General features: G+C 34.7%; 2 protein-coding genes across 2 annotated transcripts in view; one reads left to right on the plus strand and one right to left on the minus strand.

Moving 5' to 3' along the window:
* Positions 1–710: 710 nt before the first annotated feature.
* On the plus strand, positions 711–6356 carry LOC123869974 (HEAT repeat-containing protein 3). Its single transcript, XM_045913106.1, has 8 exons — positions 711–929; positions 1398–1649; positions 2306–2408; positions 2600–3118; positions 4463–4700; positions 5021–5288; positions 5623–5922; positions 6156–6356. The coding sequence occupies exons 1-8, from the start codon at positions 795–797 to the stop codon at positions 6267–6269; spliced, it is 1929 nt and encodes a 642-aa protein (XP_045769062.1). The 5' UTR covers positions 711–794; the 3' UTR covers positions 6270–6356.
* A 1044-nt stretch (positions 6357–7400) lies between these two features.
* LOC123869985 (uncharacterized protein YDR239C) overlaps positions 7401–21634 on the minus strand; it is a 30237-nt gene continuing 16003 nt past the window's right edge. The window contains exons 2-5 of the mRNA XM_045913118.1: positions 11937–12058; positions 11284–11431; positions 10064–10223; positions 7401–9693 (exon numbers count right to left, since the gene is read on the minus strand). Coding sequence (XP_045769074.1) covers positions 8866–9693; positions 10064–10223; positions 11284–11431; positions 11937–12058 — 1258 coding nt within the window. The 3' untranslated portion in view covers positions 7401–8865. The remainder of the gene's footprint in view (positions 9694–10063; positions 10224–11283; positions 11432–11936; positions 12059–21634) is intronic.

The raw sequence follows: 21634 nt of genomic DNA on the forward strand, positions 1-21634 counted from the left end.
GTTTCTTGACTCCCTATGGTCAAAAATGGGTCCGAAAATCCAACGCATCAGTAGTAACGAAAACCACGAAAAAGGTATAAATTTAACCATCTGACAACACTGCATGTCGGTTGTCAGTCATCAGCTGTCAGACAGTGTTGCTATTTGTGGCAGACTTTTGCCTTTTGGACAGATTAGACTTTTTATTATGTAGTTACTAGTGTACACCTTGACTAATTAATTTTCACGTTAATGTTTTGATGACAGATTTTAGAAAACTAAATCAAATCTATATTAATTTTGCAACAAACTACATTTTATCCCAAAAATGGAAGAGTTCCCACAGGATTTTTAAAATACATAAAGTCGTAGGTATCATGTACCTAGTTAGTAAGTAGTTAGTGTAAGATCATATTCTGTTCTTAGTATCTCTTTGAGCATCCCGCGTATTATTAAATGCACTGAACTGCGGCCTGCCCCTAGTCTGTGTGGCAACAATCAACGTTCCACCACCTATAATTTGTTTCCGCAAATTGGTTTTTATTGAATTTCAAAACACTTAAACCTTATTTAACTAGTTACAATTTTTTTTAAATACATGAAATTACGTGTAAAATATGACTGGCATTTTAGGCATTATCTTAGAATGGTTTGTGTTTTTACAGATTTTAAAAGTTTCCTGTTTCACCCAATCTAATGGCAGATTCTCTATTTTCGTGATGGTCACACTGCTCTGCTGACAGATGTCACACGTCAATAGCGGCGTGCTAAGAAGTTATTTCTAGGTTATATTGTGTTGTTTATAATTTAAAAACATGGGAAAAGTTAGGAAACGAAAACCAAAACCAAACAGAATAGACAACAATGAGGCGGTTACCAATTCTGACGAAGAAGAATTACCAGTTGACAGTAAAGAAAACGTGATTCAAACAATAATTGATCAGCTACAGGTTAGATTTTTTATTTATAAATTAATTTTCACACAGAAAATAGCATAATACTGTATATATTTAGGGTTCTGTAGCTGAAGGGTACCAACGGGACTCTATTACTAAGCCTCCGCTATCCCTTCGTCTTCCGTTCGACAGCGACTATCTGTCAGCGGACTGTATCATGAACCGTATTAGCTAGTGTTGAAATCTTCAATGTGTATTTCTTTTGCGGCTATAACAAAACAAATAAAAAATTTGAAATGTCTGCCGTGCAAAAAAAAAAGTAAGCACAAAGTGTGTAAGTAATATTTTGACTCAGTTGCATCAGTCAGGTGTAGTTATACCCATTTTTTACATTTATGTCTAAAATCATTGGCGTTGTATCTTATGCGGTGTAACGGACCTACGGACGTAACCTTCACGAACGGGAATGGAACGGGAGTCTGACTCACACTTGACAGGTTTTTATCATGTTGGCTGTTTCAGGCTGCAAATGTTGAAGAAAAATATTGTGGGCTGCAAACATTTGCCATGCTACTAGACAGCAAAGAAAGTTTAGAACAAATGATCAATAGGGGGCTGGTGAAGATGGTGGCTCCACTTCTGCTTGACGCAGCTTCATCAGTCAGAAATGCAGCGGCCGGCTCACTCAGGAATCTGTCGGCTGTCGGTCATCAGATGTGTGATGTTTTGATGGAACATGATGTTATGACATCTTTAGTGTTTTACTATCACCAGGTACGAATGTTTATCTTATCTTCTATACATATAAATATACTAGATAGTTTCTACAACTTGGTTCATGTGGATTTAGGTTTTGGAAACCCTATAGGAACTCTGATTTTCTAGCATAAAAAGTAGCCTATGTCTGTTTCCAGCTATCTCTGTAATAAATTGATATTTCCTGCTACTTCATTCTCATGAATTTAGGATTTGAGTATCATGTGGGAACTCAATTTCCCAGAACAAAAATTAGCCTATATCCATCCTTGAGATACAAGCTATGTCTGTACCAATTTTTATCAAAATTGGTTGTATGGATGGGTGGGCAAAAGTTAGCAGGCAGAACCTTTTTCACATTTATAATAAATTCATGGGGGTAAACTAACTGACTGACACATCAATGTACAGCTTAATTTAATTCAATTTTGCTATATCTTTTCTACTTTGTTTGTCTATGAATATACTAAAAATGTAACTTCTAAAATTTTCCCTCTGAGTGAAGCTGGGGACTTGCCCCAGCTCAGTTCTATTATAAAAAAGATTGGTTTTTGTATCAGATAAATGACTAAACTGATTGAGATAAAAGTTTAACATTTAAAATGTATTACTTATTAAGTAAGTTATTATTATTGTTTGTAAGTATTGTTAACTATGTCTTTATATCTTTGCAGTACACAGAGACTTGGGTACCGGATGCTAGTTCCAAAAATAAAGATGATTCTGATACATTGGTTCAATGTACTAATCTTTTATTAAACTTATGTGAAAGTTCAGGTAAAAATTCACTAAGCAATTAATAAATCAGTAATGCTTGTAGAAATTAGAAATGTATGTAATTTTTGTGTGTTTTCAAGAATGTAATTTTTAATGGGTGATCAAATTTTACTGATTTCTTCAACAGTGGAATCATTTATTCTTTAAATTCAAATATTTAAAAGTTATATAAATACAATTTTTTTTTTCAGAATTAGCCGTAAAATATCTTGGAGATTCGAAAATATTAGACATATTTCCAAGATACTTAGACATAAGCACATTTGGAGTTGATATTGTTACAGCAATAATGCAGTGCTTGTTTGTCGTTGTTGAGGACAATCCATTGGCTGTTGAAAAGATTAAGAATTCTTCGGAAAAACAGCTGAAAGAATTGCTATTGTTAGAAGCCAATGACCCTTCAGCTTTATTAATAAAAACCCTTGCAGGAGGTGTTATTATTAATATGTGTGGTGGGAACATATCTAGTTTACCACTGGATGTGATGAACCAAATAATTGCAGTATTGGCAAAAACATTGTCCTTGGATCACAGATTAGCATGTAACCAGCTATCAAGTAATGTGCCTTTGAGTAATGCTGCTGGAAAAGTTTTACCTCCTAAGGGTAAAGAAGGCCAGGTTTTGGATAATCAATTAAAGTCTGTTATTCAGATCTTGGATGCACAGCAGAGCGCAATCGAAATTATTGCAAACATTTGCTCATGCGATGGTTAGTTCCGTTAATACCTTCAAGTAACTTTATTTATTTTGTCATTCGATTATATTGTACTAAATGATGCACATGACTTTGTCTGTGTGGATTTAGGTTTTTAATAATCTTGCAGTACTCTTTGATTTTCCGTGTTAATAATAGCCTATATCCATCTCTGGAATACAAGCTACCTCTATCTTTTGTAGAAATCGGTTAAACAGATGAGTTATGAAGGTAACAGACAGACAGACACACTTTGGCAATTATAACTTTTGTATTGATATTTTTCAGTGTAAATGCCTTAGTATTATGTACACAAAATATAAGTACTGTTGAATAACAACAAACACAGCCCCATCATTTTTTGATCTAGATTTATGTACATATTGTGTCCTCTAATATAATGAAGATATCTGTATCTGGTATGGAGCTACATTGGATAGTTGTTGTATAGGTATTATCACACTTATAATATTATAAAGGAGAAAGTTTGTATGTGTGTGTGTGTGTGTGTATGTTTGTTACTCCTTCACGCAAAAACTACTGGACGGATTGGGCTGAAATTTAGAATGGAGATAGATTATACCGTGGATTAGCACATAGGCTACTTTTTATCTCGGAAAATCAAAGAGTTCCCACGGGAATTTTAAAAAATCTACATCCACGCGAATGAAGTCGCGGGTATCAGCTAGTTTCAAATTATTATAAAAAACCAAAAACACTAAAAAGTAGAAAATAATTTTTGTTTAGCTACACATGTAATGTACCTAGGTATGAAGTCGAGCGAGCATATTAAAACAAAATTAGAAATCCAAGAGTGAAGCTCGCCCGACTTCATACCTAGGTACATTACATGTGTAGCTAAACAAAAATAATTTTCTACTTTTTAGTGTTTTTGGTTTTTGAAGTCGGTTTTATTTTTCTTTTGAAAATTTTTTATTTCACAATTTTTAGTGGCCCCACTGTACTATAATATGCTATGCCCAGTTAAAACCCTACTGTTTACTAAGCTATTACAGTGATCGCGAGCAATTTGCTCTTATCCATTGAGGAGTTCTGTTCTCCATCTCCGAAGATATTCATCAGATCTTCACCAAATTTATATGGGACCACCTGCACAGTATACCCTTTCAAACAAAAAAAAAATTTTCCAAATCGGTCCAGGGGTCTTTGAGTAATCGGGGAACATACATAAAAAATAAAAAAAAAAATAAGAAAAAAAAGATCCCGACGAATTGAGAACCTCCTCCTTTTTTGGAAGTCGGTTAAAAATTGTTATACATATTTGTACTGTCATGCATGGAACATAGCTTGATCCTCACACAAGTTTAAGGGCTGTTATTATCTTTTGATTTTTTCTAGATTCAGATGACTCTATAGAAGGCCCTGAATCCTCAGATAGTGATGAACCACTGGATGAGGAGATCTGTACTAATGGAGAAGGAATATTACTGGCTGAAGACCGATTACCACCAGAACTGTTAGAAGCCCTCATTTCATTGGAGATATTTGACAAAGTTTGGGCTCGCACACAGTTGCCTCCAGAAAATGTTATGTCAATATTGATAGAATATGAAGGTTCACAGCCAATTTATAAAAAGTAAGCGGGTCTATTACTTTGCATAAAATACAGTTCTACATTTCCATTTTGCCAAATTTTCTTCAAATGTTTGTTGCGTATCTTAAAAACACTGTATATTGTCATTAATTTAGTATGTGATTTCAAACATTTACTTTTAAATTATTGAGCAAAATTTTAGCAACTTTTTTTCATGATCAAAAGGAGAGTAAATATGGTTTTGGAAAAATCTCCAATAGCTATGCAATTCAAAATGGCGTCCACTTTTGAGACTGGCCGCCGCACCGCCAACGCAACGCATCGTGTGGCTTCACTGTTAAATTTGTGTATAAAATTTTCAGATTGCACAATTTGCAAACAAGGGCCCTGTTATGTATCAACAATATGTTATTGAGTCTACCAATAGAAAGCCTCGGTGGTGTCAATGGTGTTTATAAAATATGGGTGGATGCAGGCAAACTTGTATTTAAACAGAACTCGGGGAATTTAACCCTCTTGGAATCCGCCACCGCGGTTATGAGAGCTGCTTTGGACAAAATAAAATTAAAAGGCAATGAGAAACCAACTGATTGTAATCTATTCAGTGATTTGGCGCTATCTGACATTGAGGTTTGTTTGTCAAATACTTTTACAGTGGACCCCAGGTGATTCGGCCCCTGTCTAATTCGGCACCCCCTGTAATCTGACATTTTTATTATTATTGAATTTACTAAAGACATACATAGCGAAGTATGATTTGTACTTCAGAGTATGCATAACATATAGACTATAATATACTCTATAATCCGACAAATTCGATAGTTCGACAATGCCCTGCAAAAGGTTTGTCGGATTACCGGGGGTCCACTTTAATTTCTTAATATCAAAATGCTGCATTATAATATTTTTTATTTACGTGTAATCAAAATGCAAAAACTCATTTTTTTACTTGTCTGTTGTTCAGATTATGTTAACTGGAATCAGAGACTGCCAAGAGCCTGAGATAAGGTCAAACCTCATCCGTATGATTGGTATATTGGCATTACTATTAGTTAACAACCTAAATGAAACTACTTCTACCGTAATATGCACTATCACTGACTTTATACTAGAGCAAGCACACAAGGAAAATGACGTATGGGTTTTAGCAGAAGCTATTGACACGTTGGTGGATTTGTATTCGGAAGATGAAACGGATTTGCTAGCAGCTAAGGTTAAACTTGTTGAAAAGTTGTCTGTTTTAGCACCTATATTTAAAAACAAGGTTGGTAGTTGATTTACAGAATAACTATGATTATTAATAAACACGTTACTAATTAGCTTTTTTGTCCATCTGTTTGTTTATCTGTTCTGTACAACTTTCCGATGAGCTATTGACTTGAAATTTTTATACACAATATATTCAGTAATAAATTAAATTATCAAAAGTTTTCAGATGATTTAGTTAAACAACCAACATACAAATATATTGTTATTTACTTAATGTTTTGTTTCCAGGCAAGACAACAAAAGAAGCTTCCGAAGGAGTACAAAGTTCTGGTCACTACGGCAAACTCTAATTTACCAAGGTTCATAAAATATAAAAAGGCAAGACTTTCGAAACTATGTTAAGTTGTAGTTAGAAATATTTAACCAACTATATGTTTATGTATAAATAATACTGTTTATTTTTTAATAAATCACATTTATATAAACAAATCGTTTCAGTGATATGGTTAATTTTGTTGTACGCAATCTCTAAACTAAATAAAAATAAAATAAATCTTTATTATCTTAACAAAACAGTGTTTACAAACTTTAATTAATATGACAGGTCCAAAATCTAAATGTATGGCTGTATCTTTCATAATGCTCCCTGCGGAAAAGGAGAGCACTAGATTTAAATAAACGTCTTTCTTTCTTTAGGTCACATGAGAGGTTAAGTACAACGGAATTAGTCACATGTAGACTAATAGGGCTGTAGGTGTTGGAGCTACTATTCTATATCGATACCTCGGAAAGTGTGACAGTCAGAGTGACCTCAGACCTCTGATTGGCTGTCACCATTGATTTTAGAAGCGCCCTCGTCACTTACTAATAATTTAAGTACGTACCTAAAGTCGTTGAGACTTCGTCTGTGATGGCGTTTGCTGGCGCGCGTGCTGTGCTTGTTTGGAGTGTTTTTTTTTTGTTAAGAGTGGCTGGTTTTTGTGTTAGTTGGTGTTTTTTGGTGGTGGAACTGACTGGGAAGCGCTCCAAAGGGGCGCCGCCCGTATGTCGGCGGGCGCCCCTACTCGGCGGGTCCATACTTGTATAAATTCAATAACTTGAAAATATCCCAAACTTGACATTGGCTAATCAGAGTAAAGCCAGATTTAAAGAAAAAAAAAAGTCGTTGTTGTTCACAACAAAAAGGTTAGCTGGCAAAGTTAACTTACGGCCAAAATTAATGCTCAATCTATCTTTAACTTGTCAATAAGTTACTTAGCAAAATTGTTATTTTGTCAGAAACGGCCGTACAATTTTCGACAAATCACAACGTTGCTAAGTAACTTATCGACAGATCAACGATAGATTAATTTTAATTTTGGCCGTAAGGAGAGTTGGATAGGCTACTTTTTATCCCGAAAAATCAGAGTTCCCACTGGATTGCTAAAAACCTAAATCCACGGGTGAAGCCACGGGAATAATCTAATTTATTATTTACTGTAATATCATAGGAATTTGGTAGGTAGGTATATAAAATGATGAAGCAAATTAATGAAATAATAATTTAATTATAATCAACAAAGTATACAATATAATATAAATATCCCACTCTAGTATACTAATTTATAAATAGGAAACTTGTTCATTGCACACTATTTATTATTTAGTAGCTACATTAGTTAGGTAAGGACACTTTGGCTTAGGCTAATATGTAAGTATGTAGTTGTGAATCTTACTTTATGCTTATGTAGGTATATATAATATACATTTTATATAATGTGATGCAATATCATTAGGCGTATCGCAGACTACCGATATCAAAGTCAGACAAGGAAAGACAAATTTTTCAATTTTTATATCGCTAGACCCAAGAGTCAAAACTGCAAACTTGATGGTAAACTTGAACATGAATGTATGGCCAGCATAACGCAAGTTTAAAGCACTCCAGTGTATTCAGACCTCATGAGTGATAGGTATGCTAGTGTGCATCAATGAGTCACTGATTCTCAATGTCTATGTCTATAGTGTGCACTTTGACTTTACTTCTGTTAAAACGAGACGGTTTTATGTCAGTAGTATATAGCGCTGTCTCGTTTTAAGTGTCTTAAGTCTAAGCTAAGTCGAAGTGCGCTTTATAGATCTCAACCTAACTCTGCGACTAACGATGGATAGAAAGTGGTCGTCTGCGCTAGCTCTTATGCTTTATTTAAAAAAAATCATAAAATATTTCTATGATCGACGGAATGTAAACTCAGGCTTACACGTAACATTAGTAAAAATTATATTTCAATCCTTTCAATGGTTACGTAACTGAATTTTTGAAGCAATCATTGCGATTGATGCATTCTATTTTTTTTTCATTGGCTGATTCTTTCATTTTATATTGATAAATGTGTGAAACATCCAACAATATTAATTGTTACCCAATATTCAGTTAAATAATAACTACAACGTTCGAATTGACTGCACCAAAATATTACGAATACTATTGAATGATTTATAGAATACAGACTTTAATAAAAAAGGCATTAAAATTACTATGATTGTTATAACGTACATCTATGACACAGTAATTATACAAATAGTAATTATTTTATGCGTATATTGATCCCAACGTTATTAAATAAAGTGATGCATCTATTTAACTATCACAATCACACCATATTATACAGCCTTAAATAGAAAAAATATACCTATTACCTATGTATTATGGCAAAAACGTTCCTCGAGTATGTAGGAAAAAAGGTAACATTCAGTTCTACGTATTCAAATTTTAATAATCCAACTATGAATGACTTATACTTAGTGCAAAATAATAAAACTTAACAATTATTTATTTATCTTTCATGCCGAGATGCCGATTCAAAAAATAATGTATTTTCATAGATAAATTAGCTTATTTAACTAAAATGAAATTCTGAGATCCAAATACCTATTTTTAAAACTAGTGTGTGTAAGAACGTTTTAGTTTATACTTATTTATTTTATCAACATTGCTTTTGCGAATTTAACCTGGACGTCATGTTGGAATATTACCGTTAGCAGGTGAATTGGATTCTCCATAGTGACTCCGTCTAGGCTTTGGTATTGGATTTGGTGAACTAGTGTCAGGTTTATCAAACTTTTGTCTTATTTCCGACACTGAGAGTCGAGTATTATCGAATGTTAAATCATCTTCTATCAAGGCCGAGTTAAGTTTGCTTATCTCTCTTTCTAATTCTCTCGTGGCTTTATCGATTTCCAAAAATTCCTTTTCCGTGCTTGAAATGGAGTTGTCGATACTCTTTTTTCTTGAATCATCGTACACCTTACACACTACTCTCCGAGGCTCTTCATTGCTGTTAATGTCAACATTTTTACCGTCGTTCAAGTTTGTATGATAAGCCACGTTGCTGCCATCTAAAGTGTACGATAAACTTTTACTTCGTTTGTTTGGTGCTAGTGAGTGAAAGTCTTCTAAATTACCTCGGCGCAGTCTAATTTCGTCCTCGTTCACGCTGGAGTTTCTTCTGTACTTGCTAATGTCTACTTTGGGAAATGAGATTGGAGAGGGAACTTCAGTTCCGGAATCGGGGTCGGGTTCCTTTATTTCTTCAATAACTTGTGTTTTTATATCACTTATATCTTTGATTTCATTACTTTCAGCATTGTTCGTTTTCGTGTTGTCTTCCACAACTTCAATAGATAATTTAGTATCTGGATCCACTTTTTGTTCTACGATAGGCTTTTCTTCATCCTCGACTATTTTGAGTTCCACCTTAAGATTCATCTCTTCAATCTCGTCATCAACGTTGGGTTTCTTTGCATCCTCGCTTTCTGTTATGCTTAGTTCCAAATTTTCAGTAAGCTGTGAAATAGAAAAAATTGAAATTTTAATTAACGTCGCAGTCCATATTTTTATATTTAAAATTCTTGTTTGAAAATTTTTGGTTCTCGATTGAACTTATAACTCAAGTTTAATTTAGATGATTTTCTTCATTTGTCGATATTATAACATCAAATTAGATAGACTTAAAATTCCTTGTTCGCCTAATTGTTCATAAAGTTTCCACTAGGCGCGCCGCACTGTAGATGTCTACGAAAATGATAAAAACTCTATACACGGAAAGTATTTTACTCGTTATTTAATTAAGAGATCATTGAATAAAGAATTGACGATTTACAAAATAGATAGGTAGCTGTTATCATGAGAGTTGAGTTAAAGGATATCTACAAACCGAATCATCAGCGTTTAATGTTGGAGGCGGTGCTGGGGCTCGCTTTTTCTTTCGACGTGAAGCTCGTACAGGCGGTATTGGTGCTTCTTCGAAGGGATTCGAGCTCGCCACACTTAGCCGAGATCCAGTAATGTCGCTTCGTGCCATACGTGGTGTTGTACTGAAAATATCAATAGAAATAGATAAATACCTATTACCTATACTAGACGATGCCCGCTACTTCGTCCGCGCGAATTGAGGCTTTATAAGAATCCCGTGAGAAGTTTTTCATTTTCCGGGCTTTTTCCGGGATAAAATGTAGCCAATATACGTCCCTGGGATGCTAGCTTTTTTGTACCAAATCGGTTAATTGGAAGGGCCGGAAAACTTAGCAGACAGACAGGCACACTTCCGCATTTTATAATATGAATGCAGATATTTAAACAGCCAGCCAGTCTGCAGTGGGTTCACGAGTTACCACTTACTTACCCATGTTTTATACAAAATGCATCAAAAACATCTTTTATTAATAATAATAATTATTGTAATGTGACCATCCGTAGTTTTACGGTCGCAGACAAGGGTGTCGATGGTGTAGGTAGGTATATTATGTCCGTGTCAATGGATTTGTTGTCGTCTATTGTCCATTATATTCAAGTGTGAGTTATTTATCACCAGTGACCAGCCCACGACAAACGTTCTTTGTTGTCCGATTTGCATGTCTTAAAGCTTAGATAATACATGTGGCCACAGCCACACACCACATAGGTGGTACGAATTTACATTATGTTATTGTTTCAACAATTGGTTTACGTTACATTTTATACCTATTTTCCTCCTATAGCCTTATTATTGATGTGCAAGTCAAAAACTATGTGCCCTGTCCGTTTCTACTTCAGTTTCAGCCGGTGAGCTATGTCAGTTACTCTGGCTTTCCTACGGATCTCTTCCTCATTTATAGAGAGAAATATATTATTAGAGAAACTCTAAAGTTGAAATCTATAGACCGCACTTTGCCTTTGCTTAGACTTAAGTTTTAGTTAACAGTGTCTTAAGTCTGAGTAAAGTTAAAGTGCGCTCTGTAGATCTCAGCCTAAGCATAGCTCTCTCCTTCGCTGCGTGACTCAACATTTACTAAGGTTGAAATTGGAACAAAATAAATCTTCTCAAATGCAATTTCTTGCCATCGAACAACGCCATCAAAGCTATACCTACAGACAAGATAAAAGGAATAAAATTACCTAGGCGAATTGGCTTCTGGTAGCGAGGTGCGCAGACGTTCTTGGAAGCGCGAGCGTGGCAGCGGCGTGACTGACCCGCCGTACACATAGCGGTCCGCACGCTCCGGCGAGCCGACCGTGCTGCGGGCTCCGGACGCGCCCGATGAATCTGCAATTTCAAATTAAAAGCTGTAAAAAATCTTTATGCATCAGCGATTTTTTTCATACTAGATATGCCCGGGACTTTTGTCCACGTGGATTTAAATTTTGCAGAAACTCCGTGGGAAACCTTTGATTTTTCCGGGATAAAAAGTACCCTATGTCACTCCCCTGGTCTTTAATTATATCCATGCAAAAAATTACGTCAATCCGTTGCTCCGTTGCGGTTTGATTGAAGGGCAACCCAACAAAAAATGTCTTGTATTTTAATTATTATGTGTAGTACAAAGAATTAAAAGCTATAATATAAATAATATATAATAAAAGCTATAATATTTTGCTATAAGTAATCATTCAGACAGGCTGCGTAACCGTAACTAAACGCTTCTGCTAGCCGGCTGGTCCGATACGGCTCGGCCATGAAGTTGGATTCTATGGTCCTAGGGCAAATACAACTCTGTTTTTGTTATTTTTTGACTTCAAAGTGCTATAATATTGTAGGTATTTAATCTTACATTGCAAAGCCCTCCTGAACACGATGGGACTGTTGTCTCCGTTGACATGGTTGGTGTGTTTAGAGCTATGCGACGATGTCTGCTCGCCTTTTTTCCCTTTTCTCATAAACGATCGCAAAGACCTGAAAAAAGAAATCAACAGATAATTTAATAAACGTCTAGCAGGTATACGATAGGAAAGATTAGGTACACATCGAATTTTAAAGGGGATAATCGGCAGCTTCGGTTTCGCAAAGCGTTGCCTCTGTCGTTGAGACTGACAAATCAACGACAAAACATCACGATATAACAATTATTATGTAAGTAACTATAAGTGAAAGAGACGATGCTCTTTCTAAAGTTCGATGTGTAACATTTTCTGCTGGGTGCTGTCGTATCTTTCTCATTTCTCCTAGTACGAACTCTGATAGTTTTCGAAATCGAAATTCAACATGGACTGACAAATTACAGTTTTCGAAATCGAATATCAATACGAATATAGAGAATTCGTTACACCTAGTACATACAGCTCTGTCTATAAAGGTTTTACAACTAATAGGCGCCATGTACCTATTTTATGGTACCTACTGAAAGAACGCACGTGTTGGCCGCAATGGACGTGCTGGTGAAATAAATGATAAAATTGATGATTTCAGGTCTGCAGGACGACAGTTATCGTACGATAACTTAACGATTAGGTACCTGATAACATGCCTGGTTCGTTTTGCTGAAATCATTGCCATTTTCAGTTTAGAAAAATGTTGTTCTCAACAATGAAGTTGTTGGTTTTAACAATGAAGTTCCGACTACTAAATATTTAATAACGTTCTTATTATCTACCCACATATTATAAGGTACCTACTATATTATATTGTCAATCACAACTGTTGAATTATTGCTCAGGATCTTTTAGTATAACCTATTTATCTCGTGTGGATGTCTGTAGGCGCAATAAGTGGGTACTGACAAAAATAACAGTTCAGGGCATAAGGATTTAGGTAAGTAGCAAGGTACGTCTTATATAATGCGTTATCCCGTCATGTTTGGATAAACGACGAAGACCCTTAGGTATTTGTCTAAATTATAAAATTATTTTTAAAATAACATAGGTAGGTAGTAGGTACCTATTACCTAGTTAACCATAAAAGTATCAATTATTATTTATTATTACATAATGCTTCTGCGATCGAGGTAGATAACTACGTGCTAGGTACGTACCTATTACGTAGAGAATAAATTGGCATTTTTACGGCACGAGCCTTATAAAAACAAGACATTTCTGCTAACTCATTGTTAGGTATAAGTATAAAAATAATTAGTTTATTAACAATACCTGTCATTAAAACAGAAAAGGTAGGTTTTTCTAATCATTGAGTCACAGGACCATTTCTTGTATAATATACAATTAGACGCCAGTGAACTCAAAAAATTAATGAAATAGATAAATTAAATAAATAAATAATATAAGAGACAGTCATTTTCTACCTGCGATGTTTGTAATTTGAAATTACCAATCCAACTGAACTATTACTAAACAGTCATAAACGTGAAGGTATCTACATTTTATAGCGATTGGAATAGTACAAGAAACTATAAAACGACTAGCACATCCGTCCCACACGCTAAAATAGTTGATGCTGTAAACAAGTGCACGCGTATGTTTGACATTAAATCTTGTAGGTCGAGCAGATAAAGCGAGATTTGACCCGATCTTGAACCTACGTGGCGGGCATGCATTATGTGCGCGATAAAGTTAATAAGTGCAGTAATAAAATGTTTCATATAGCGTAAAGGAGATGCAAGTCTTGCAACTTGCAACAAACTGTTCACCTAAATACCTGATTATAGAACTTTATTAGATTTGAACTCTACGCAAACAGGCAGGATGCTTCGTAAAGATATGTAGAATCATGGCAAAATGACTGCAGGCAGCACCAGAAGGCAAAATACATAGAAACCACTTAGTGCCCTTCATATTGAAAACGCAGCACTTGCAAAGTAACGGTTCGGAGAAACTGCATTTTTCCTTAGCAAAAAACATACCTACTTTCAATGAAAATCCTGAAAATTATTTTTGTCGTGTTGTCGGAAAGCTCCTTCGGAGTCCATTTTATGAAACAAATGACCACTTTTGCGGATCTGTCGCATCAAGGGATTCAAGAAATGCTACAGCCCAATGTGTTTGCAAATTAATTTGCAACATATACCCAAATTTTTGAAGTTTGAGCGCAGGATACATATAATACGCGACAGGTCGAGATGGCAATCGGGACGGGGACGGCCCGCACACCCGCACAGCCCCCGTGCTAACCCGGTGTGCGATAGCGCGGGTGACGTTCGGGTGTACGGGTGTCCCCCCTGTTTCATACCCCGATTGCCATCTCGACCTGTCGCGTAGTTCTAGGTAGATACCAATAAAGTTTCTTATCATTTATATGCACCGAGCGAGGTTGAGAGTTGAGACCTTCGGAAAATGGGTGGTGTTAATGAACGCTGCTGTGCAAACAATCATGGCATCCACATGACCTACTTTGTGTATTCTTGTTAATTTTATCACAATTTTCTTAAGGATGAATCATGTTATATCTCTCTTATCAAAGACTAGCTGATGCCCCAAATTTCCTCCCCATGGATTTAGGTTATTAAAATTCCAATGGCAGCTTTTGATTTTCCGCAATAAAATTATAGCTATACTATGTCCATCTCCAGTATGCAAACTACCTTTCATCAAGATCAGTTCAGCGGTTGAGTCATGAAGAGGTAACAAATAGAGAGAGTTACTTTCGGATTAAAATATTATTTTAGGGATGATATCAGTCTTTCAGCAACACACATATTATTTGAATTGTAGGAGTAAGGACACTTGCCCGTTGGCGGTCTTCATTTAACTATACCTAAGTAGGTACCTACATATTTTATATTATATACTTATACTGAATTGACAAATATACTATGTAAAGTAAATAATAATTGTTGCACGGGTTTGGGCAGAAACTAGTGTGCTCTTGTACTCTAGATTTTATTATGCGCTTGATGCTTCTGATTATACCCCTAATACGAGTTTTTATAGGTTTGGAAAACGAAATTCAATGTCGAGTTTTCCATACAAATGTAGATCTAGAGCCACTGGGGGCTTTAGCGAAAACTTTGTGCACATAATAATAATAATAATAATCGACAGTACAGAATTCGATTCGGAAGCTCGCAAAAGAGGTCCTGAAAAAAAGTTGGTTAAAGCTGAATAAAGGGACGCCAAAACGAGTCTGACCATTGTGACCCCACACTGTAAGTTCACACTAACGTTTCATACTTTCACATTTGACATTTTAGGTTCGATCAATACAGAAGTTACAAGACTGCTTTATTGATCGAATTATTTCGTGCACCGTGTTACATTTTGCTGAACGCTGAACGAAATTAAACTTTCCATTGTTTGTTGACTTAGTAAATATTGTTAGAGCCATTAGATAGGTACCTGCAGCTCAACTGATGCGACAAAAATCGATTTCAGCAGGTACCTACCTAATCACCTATTGTTTTTCTTGCTATCGAAGAGCCTATAGCTATTGTAGCTTATTATAGTTATTATAGCCTATTATAGTTTTAGAAAAAAGGTATGTAACGTTTGGGTCCGTTATGACCACTTCCCGATACCACCACTTCCGACTTTCCGATTATTTAGTAAATATTTGGCATTATTGATCACTGCTTTATTGATCGAACTATTTCTTTCTCCGCGTTACGTTTACTCTGAACGAAATACATAGGACATTCCATTTCGTCTGTTGACTAAATAGGTCACTTACAGTTATTACAGCTCGACTAATGCGATGAAAATCGATTTCAGTGTTGATTTTCTAGTTACTGAAGGACATTAGTTTTTGAACAAAAGAATACCTACCTATACCTACAGGCACTTATTTAGTAAACATTTGGCATTTTATATTCGATCAATACAAGAATTACAAGACTGCTTAATTGATCGAACCACTTCGTGCTCCGTGTTACATTTTTGTGCTGAACGAAATAATTAAACTTTCTATTTTGTCTGTTGACCAAATACTAAATAGGTATTGTTGCAGCTATTACAGCTCGACTGATGCGATGAAAATCGATTTCAGTGTTGCTTTTCTAGTTACTGAAGAGCATTAGTTTTAGTTGTCTGGCACAGAACAAAAGAACCAGCCTTATTAAAGTAGGTAAGTTAAGTAGTTACCTACCAGTTTATTTACTTTCAATTTTTGCTTTATCGAAAAGGTATTCTATCGTCTTGTATTTTTATCAATGTAAATTAAATGTACAAGTAACTTTTTTTTTGCTCAAACCTCTTTCCCGAATTATTTAAGCCCGATCTCAGATGTTTGTGTGATATTTTATCAAAAAGTGAGATACCAAACTAAAACCTTGTTAAAACTATTGGTTTGGTACCTCAAAATAAAAGTTGATTGACCCATATAATTTATTCAACACTTGAGCAAGAATAAAATCTGTTTAGGAATGCGCTTGATTTATACATCGTTTGACATACTGAGCTGATAGGTATGTGCCTAAGTAGGTAGATAGTAGATACGTGATTGCAAAAGATAAGCATTGTTCGTTAGCGCCAGTCGCCAGTAGGTACTACCACAGAATATACACAACATTTACGATTTTATAAATATGTAAGTATGTAAGTAGTACATCTTTTATTATGTATCATCAGTCATTTCGGGGTACCTTTCGAATAGAATAGAATAGATTTTTATTCAAATAAACCTTTACAAGTGCTTTTGAATCGTCAAATAATTTACCACTGGAATGGATACCACTGAATAGATATGTAATCTGTATTCTATACCTGCTATATAATAATATTAAAAGAAGAAGGCTTTGTCTGTTTATAATCGATAAACTCTGAAACCTCTGAACTATCTCTTACGCTTTCTATCTAGTTTACTCTTCAACATCCAGCAGTAGTCTGCCATTACGTTTGCGTTACCACCTTCCTTGTGTAAGCTTGGCCCATCTTAATTATCTATAAACGTATAGAAGTTACTGATTAGATAGTTGGCGCCACTCAAATCATAACAAATCATAACATCATATTAGAAGGCGTCATTGATTGGCTGAAGTTGTTCAACATCTGATCGATAAACGTACTGTATATAAAATTCTTATAGTTTTTAGTTGATGAATTGTAGCATAATAAAGGATAATATTTGTAATCAATATATAAGATGAAAACATCTTTATTACTTAGATGATTTGTTAAACGAGCTTGATGATTTGTATATTAGTCACTAAGTTTATTCATTGTACAATTTGGATTGGCCGATAACGATAAGATAAAAAGGGGAGTGGCTAATAAACGTGGAGAGGTTACCTGTAAGAGTGGTTTTAAAACGACGACATTCGGAAATATACTAACGTAAGAGGAACAACATTTATTTGACACAAATGTAAAAGTTAATAAATTTAAATATGTAATAAAAGTATAATAATTTATCATAAAGATTGTGTTTGTGATTTCGTCAGACCTTACCCAAAAGGTCAGAAGAGGGACATCAAGAAAATATAATATTTTCTTGTCACGCTCACGACTCAGAGAAACAAGTGGAAATATACAGAGGAACGAGAAAGAAGTGGAGGTCTAGTAGACCACAGACATTTTGGAGCACAAGGCCAATATTTGGGCCTCAATATATCAAAGTATCTAGTCATGGCATCAAAGGATTTCTGGATAAACGGGTAGGATCTTTCCATGATTTTATTTTTATTGATAGCTATTAATGGTAATTTTTTTTTTATTTTTATTTGTGTGGGTTTTCGTTTTGTTTGTTCTACATTTAGTTATCATTTTATTAAAAAGCTTTGCTCCGAGTTGGAATGGAAATTATATAACGTTATGATACCTAGAATTACCCACATGTTTATAATTCATCTTGTATATTGGTTATACAAATGCGATCGACCTTCAAATTGTGGTTTAAATAACATTGAGGTATTTAGAAGGCTTATTTTACAATGAAAAATGAAAAATGTTTATTTACAAAATACAGTCTTGTACAATTTTCCTGTTTCTGGTGGTACCCGCACTAGGTTATCCTGTATCGTGGGTACAATGGAATAGATAGTGAACATAGTGTTAAACAATATAAAAAGTGTGGTTTACTTAATGATGGGCGTTATTGTTACTTTTAAATAGTTTTCAGGATGTATCTACTATGTCCTGCCGGGGTTTTATTTCTCATTAAATGATTTCACAGGTGAATATCTCACGGAACGTGGTATTTCAATCTTCACACTTGTAATCGTGTGCCGAATTAGTTTGGTTAAGAGTTACGATAGGGATTTATTTTCACATACCTAGTGGTTTTGTTTTACGGAAGGTGAATTTCTGGATTTAGGTTCAATCGTTTGCTGCATTCATTGTATAGATAGATGTTTTCCTTTTTCTAGCACACAGTGACGCGATATTATCACACAGCACTCATTGGGCATCTTGAATGTTGTTTTGTGAAATTATTATTTTTTGTAAACCACTTTGGGATAAGGTAGAAAAAGTTACATGAAATAGCTTTTCGTTTTACGCCTGCCAGTGAAATAATCCGCCTCTACTTGTAATGGTTACTGAGTGATTGGGGATATAAAATGTTAATTGATAAAAATGAAGGTGATCCGTTGTAATAAAGTAATAGTGACCAGGGTTAATAAATTGAGCATTTTGAGAAATATAAATCCTAAAATGGGTGTAAAAGTAGGTTTATCTTATCTGGTTATTCTTTAACTAAATTTAAAATTATGGTAGGTAGGTAGTCAGATAGTTTTAAATACGGGGTGCATAAATAAGTGTTTTTTTTTACAAAAGTGAGGAGAAATGTTTTCATTTATCTATTTTTACCACTTGAAACGCGTAATGTTTGAGTTTCAAACATAACTTTGCTGATAACAGCTCACCATGAACAACCCATGGCCGGCCCACTACTGAGCAACAAGTGTCTCCTCACAGAATGAGAAGGGTTTAGGCCGTAGTCTACCACGCTAGATAACAGCTAATTTACTTTTAATACTGGCACAATAATTTGAGTACTACGAGTAGTAGGTAGGTATAGTATATGGGCAGCGGGGTTTTTTTTTTTACCTGTATTCACGCAATTAACTGTGTACTGCCGCATTTAAATGCAATATGATTTTGTTTTTATTGGAATAACATCGCTTGGCGGGTTAAATTCCTGGCAAATGTTCTATTAAAATTAGAGTAAGTTTTTTTTTAATGGTAATATACCTACAGTACTGCCCTTAGGGCAGGGCGCGATAATAAGTACCTACTACCAAAATACTATTTTCTTTGTTGTACGCAAGAAATTTTAGGCAAATATCTTTGCACTACGCTCGCGTTTGTGGCATGACATTATCCCAGAAATATATTTTAAAAAAAAATTCACGCTCGCTTGACTCGCTTCGCGATAGTTCAGTTTCGATATGCATTTAGTTAACAAAACTCTCAGGAAACCACGTTTGTTGTGCTCTCGAAATTGATCGGTCTATTTGATAAAATCGAAATGCGGTGCCTTATAAATTTCGCTTAGGAGCGCCGGTAGTATCTCATGATAATAATATGAATATTGATCATAATTTTTTTTAGGATGATTAAGCATTGAAGGGTTTTCGGCTGGTCTGGCATTTCGCCTGATTTTATGTTTTTGCTTATTTAGCGCGTTCAGGAAAGCTTTGACAACGTTTTATAACATGAGTATATATTTTTTTTTGTTTTAGTTACCCAAACAGAAAAAAAAAAGCATTAAAGATGTGGGACCGAGGGATAAATCTAGTTTGATTTTTGGTTGGATTATGAAGTTGTAGTTAGGGTATTTAAAATAGAAAGATTTCAATTGTAGGAAATGATGTAAAACATGTTGAGGATAAGTTGTGTAATAAAGTCGATAATTCACTTGTTGGATGTCACGCGATCTATTGCGAGGAGGAATCTTTTTCTTGTCTCTGTTTTTATAAATACGGTGTTCTGACGGGTTTTTATTTACGTCTCGGATTATTGAATACTTTCGGTGTTTGATTGGACGGTTAGAGGTTGCAAAAGCAATCGCCCTCTAATTAAATCATTTATTTAGGCATTAGTTCAATTTGGATTAAATCTCGCGAAAAGCCACGGTGGCTGTCTCTCGCGCGTCTTGGAAAGACATTCCTAATGCCTGTTTTTCTGAGGGAGGGATGCATTATCAAGTGAGATGAGCTGCAATGTTTGCGGCTGATTATTTTGGAAAATTTGCAATCGTGGCAAGTGGAGTAAAGTTTGACTAAACGATTTAATGAACTAAGTATATAATGGATTTGGTGAATGGTTATGTTATATAACATTTTGATAAATGGATGAATTTGAAGAGTGTATGTATGTGGTTGATGCACATTTGTTTCATATTTTTACTTAAGTTATAAAGTATTACATTTGGTGAGTAGTTATTTATATTTGGTAGGGTAGGTTTGATAAACAGGTAGTTATCTTGATTAATAAGTGAGTTATCATTTTATAAATGCGTACTTTAATGTTTGATGGACTGGTATACTTGATAAATGTGCATATTTTCATACTTCAAAGACAAGTTGTACCTATTAGTTTCTTCAAGCTTTTAGTTGCTGATAATTATATTAACATTCTTTAGAGCGCATGTCCTATGGACGAAATCGTTTATACATCCTTTCACTGTTTGAAATGTTACAATCATAAAGATATAGTTATGACTAGAGGAGGTCATAGCTTGTTGCCGCTCTTGTACATCCATGTGTCGACTAGGTATTGTTATCTCAGTATATTTCAGGGAACCTCCGTTCGGGTGAAAGCGATAGCTGTTGGATAAATGCTTGTTGGGTTATCAGAAGACCGTGTAGTCTTCGATGAGGTTACTTGTAAATATTATAGCGAAATAGTAAGTTTAAAAATAGAATGAGGCTAAACTAAAAAAATGAGACAAAGATAAAAATAATAACTTAAAGCATTGAAACAGCATAAAGTGAAATAGTAACTTACAAACTATACATACATATTTACGAATTATGTAGATAGATATAGTATTACTGGATTACGTATATCAAATAAGAATACTGTCAGCTCATGTTTTGTTTTCGGCGTGGTAATTTTACGCTTAAAACTCATAAGAGATATCATGAGGTTCGCTTTCTGTAAAAGTTATTAGCTTTAACAGTTAATTGATTTATTACATTATTTATTTATTATACACTCAACAAGTAAAAGTATTTTGTTTTGACAAAATCCAAAGAAGTACCTATTGGATTAATAAGGCAAGGTACGAAGCATTGGCTGGATTTTACAACATTTAAAGTTTCCTGTTCATTTTTATCATTGAGTTAATTTGAGGCGGAAGGATCCTCTTGAAAATTTTTAAGATTAAGTTATTAGTAAGAAAATATATTTTGCTTAGGTTAGTTTAAAATGTACAGCCGGTAATTTAAAAAAAAATATATATATTTAATTTTACATAATAGGTGAAGCTGGTTGATGCACCAAAAATCGAATTATCATAGGAATTTAATTAAGCTAACATTTTTATTTATTATCAACTTCAAATATACAGTAGCAAACTGATTAGTTGGAATACATGCAGTGATTGGAATATTTAAGTTCCGATAGAAGAATCTATATCGTGGCTTGTTCCTTTATGGACAAGAATATTTTTTTTGACTCGTGGGACCACTTACACAAAATA

Source organism: Maniola jurtina, chromosome 2 (genome assembly GCF_905333055.1).
Source record: "Maniola jurtina chromosome 2, ilManJurt1.1, whole genome shotgun sequence".
Taxonomy (NCBI): domain Eukaryota; kingdom Metazoa; phylum Arthropoda; class Insecta; order Lepidoptera; family Nymphalidae; genus Maniola; species Maniola jurtina.

Coding starts and splice junctions, on each gene's coding strand:
- LOC123869974 (XM_045913106.1), top strand. CDS start 795: ATGGGAAAAGTTAGGAAACGAAAACCAAAACCAAACAGAATAGACAAC. Junction 1,650..2,305: donor TAGTGTTTTACTATCACCAG/GTACGAATGTTT, acceptor ATATCTTTGCAG/TACACAGAGACTTGGGTACC. Junction 5,923..6,155: donor CACCTATATTTAAAAACAAG/GTTGGTAGTTGA, acceptor TTTTGTTTCCAG/GCAAGACAACAAAAGAAGCT.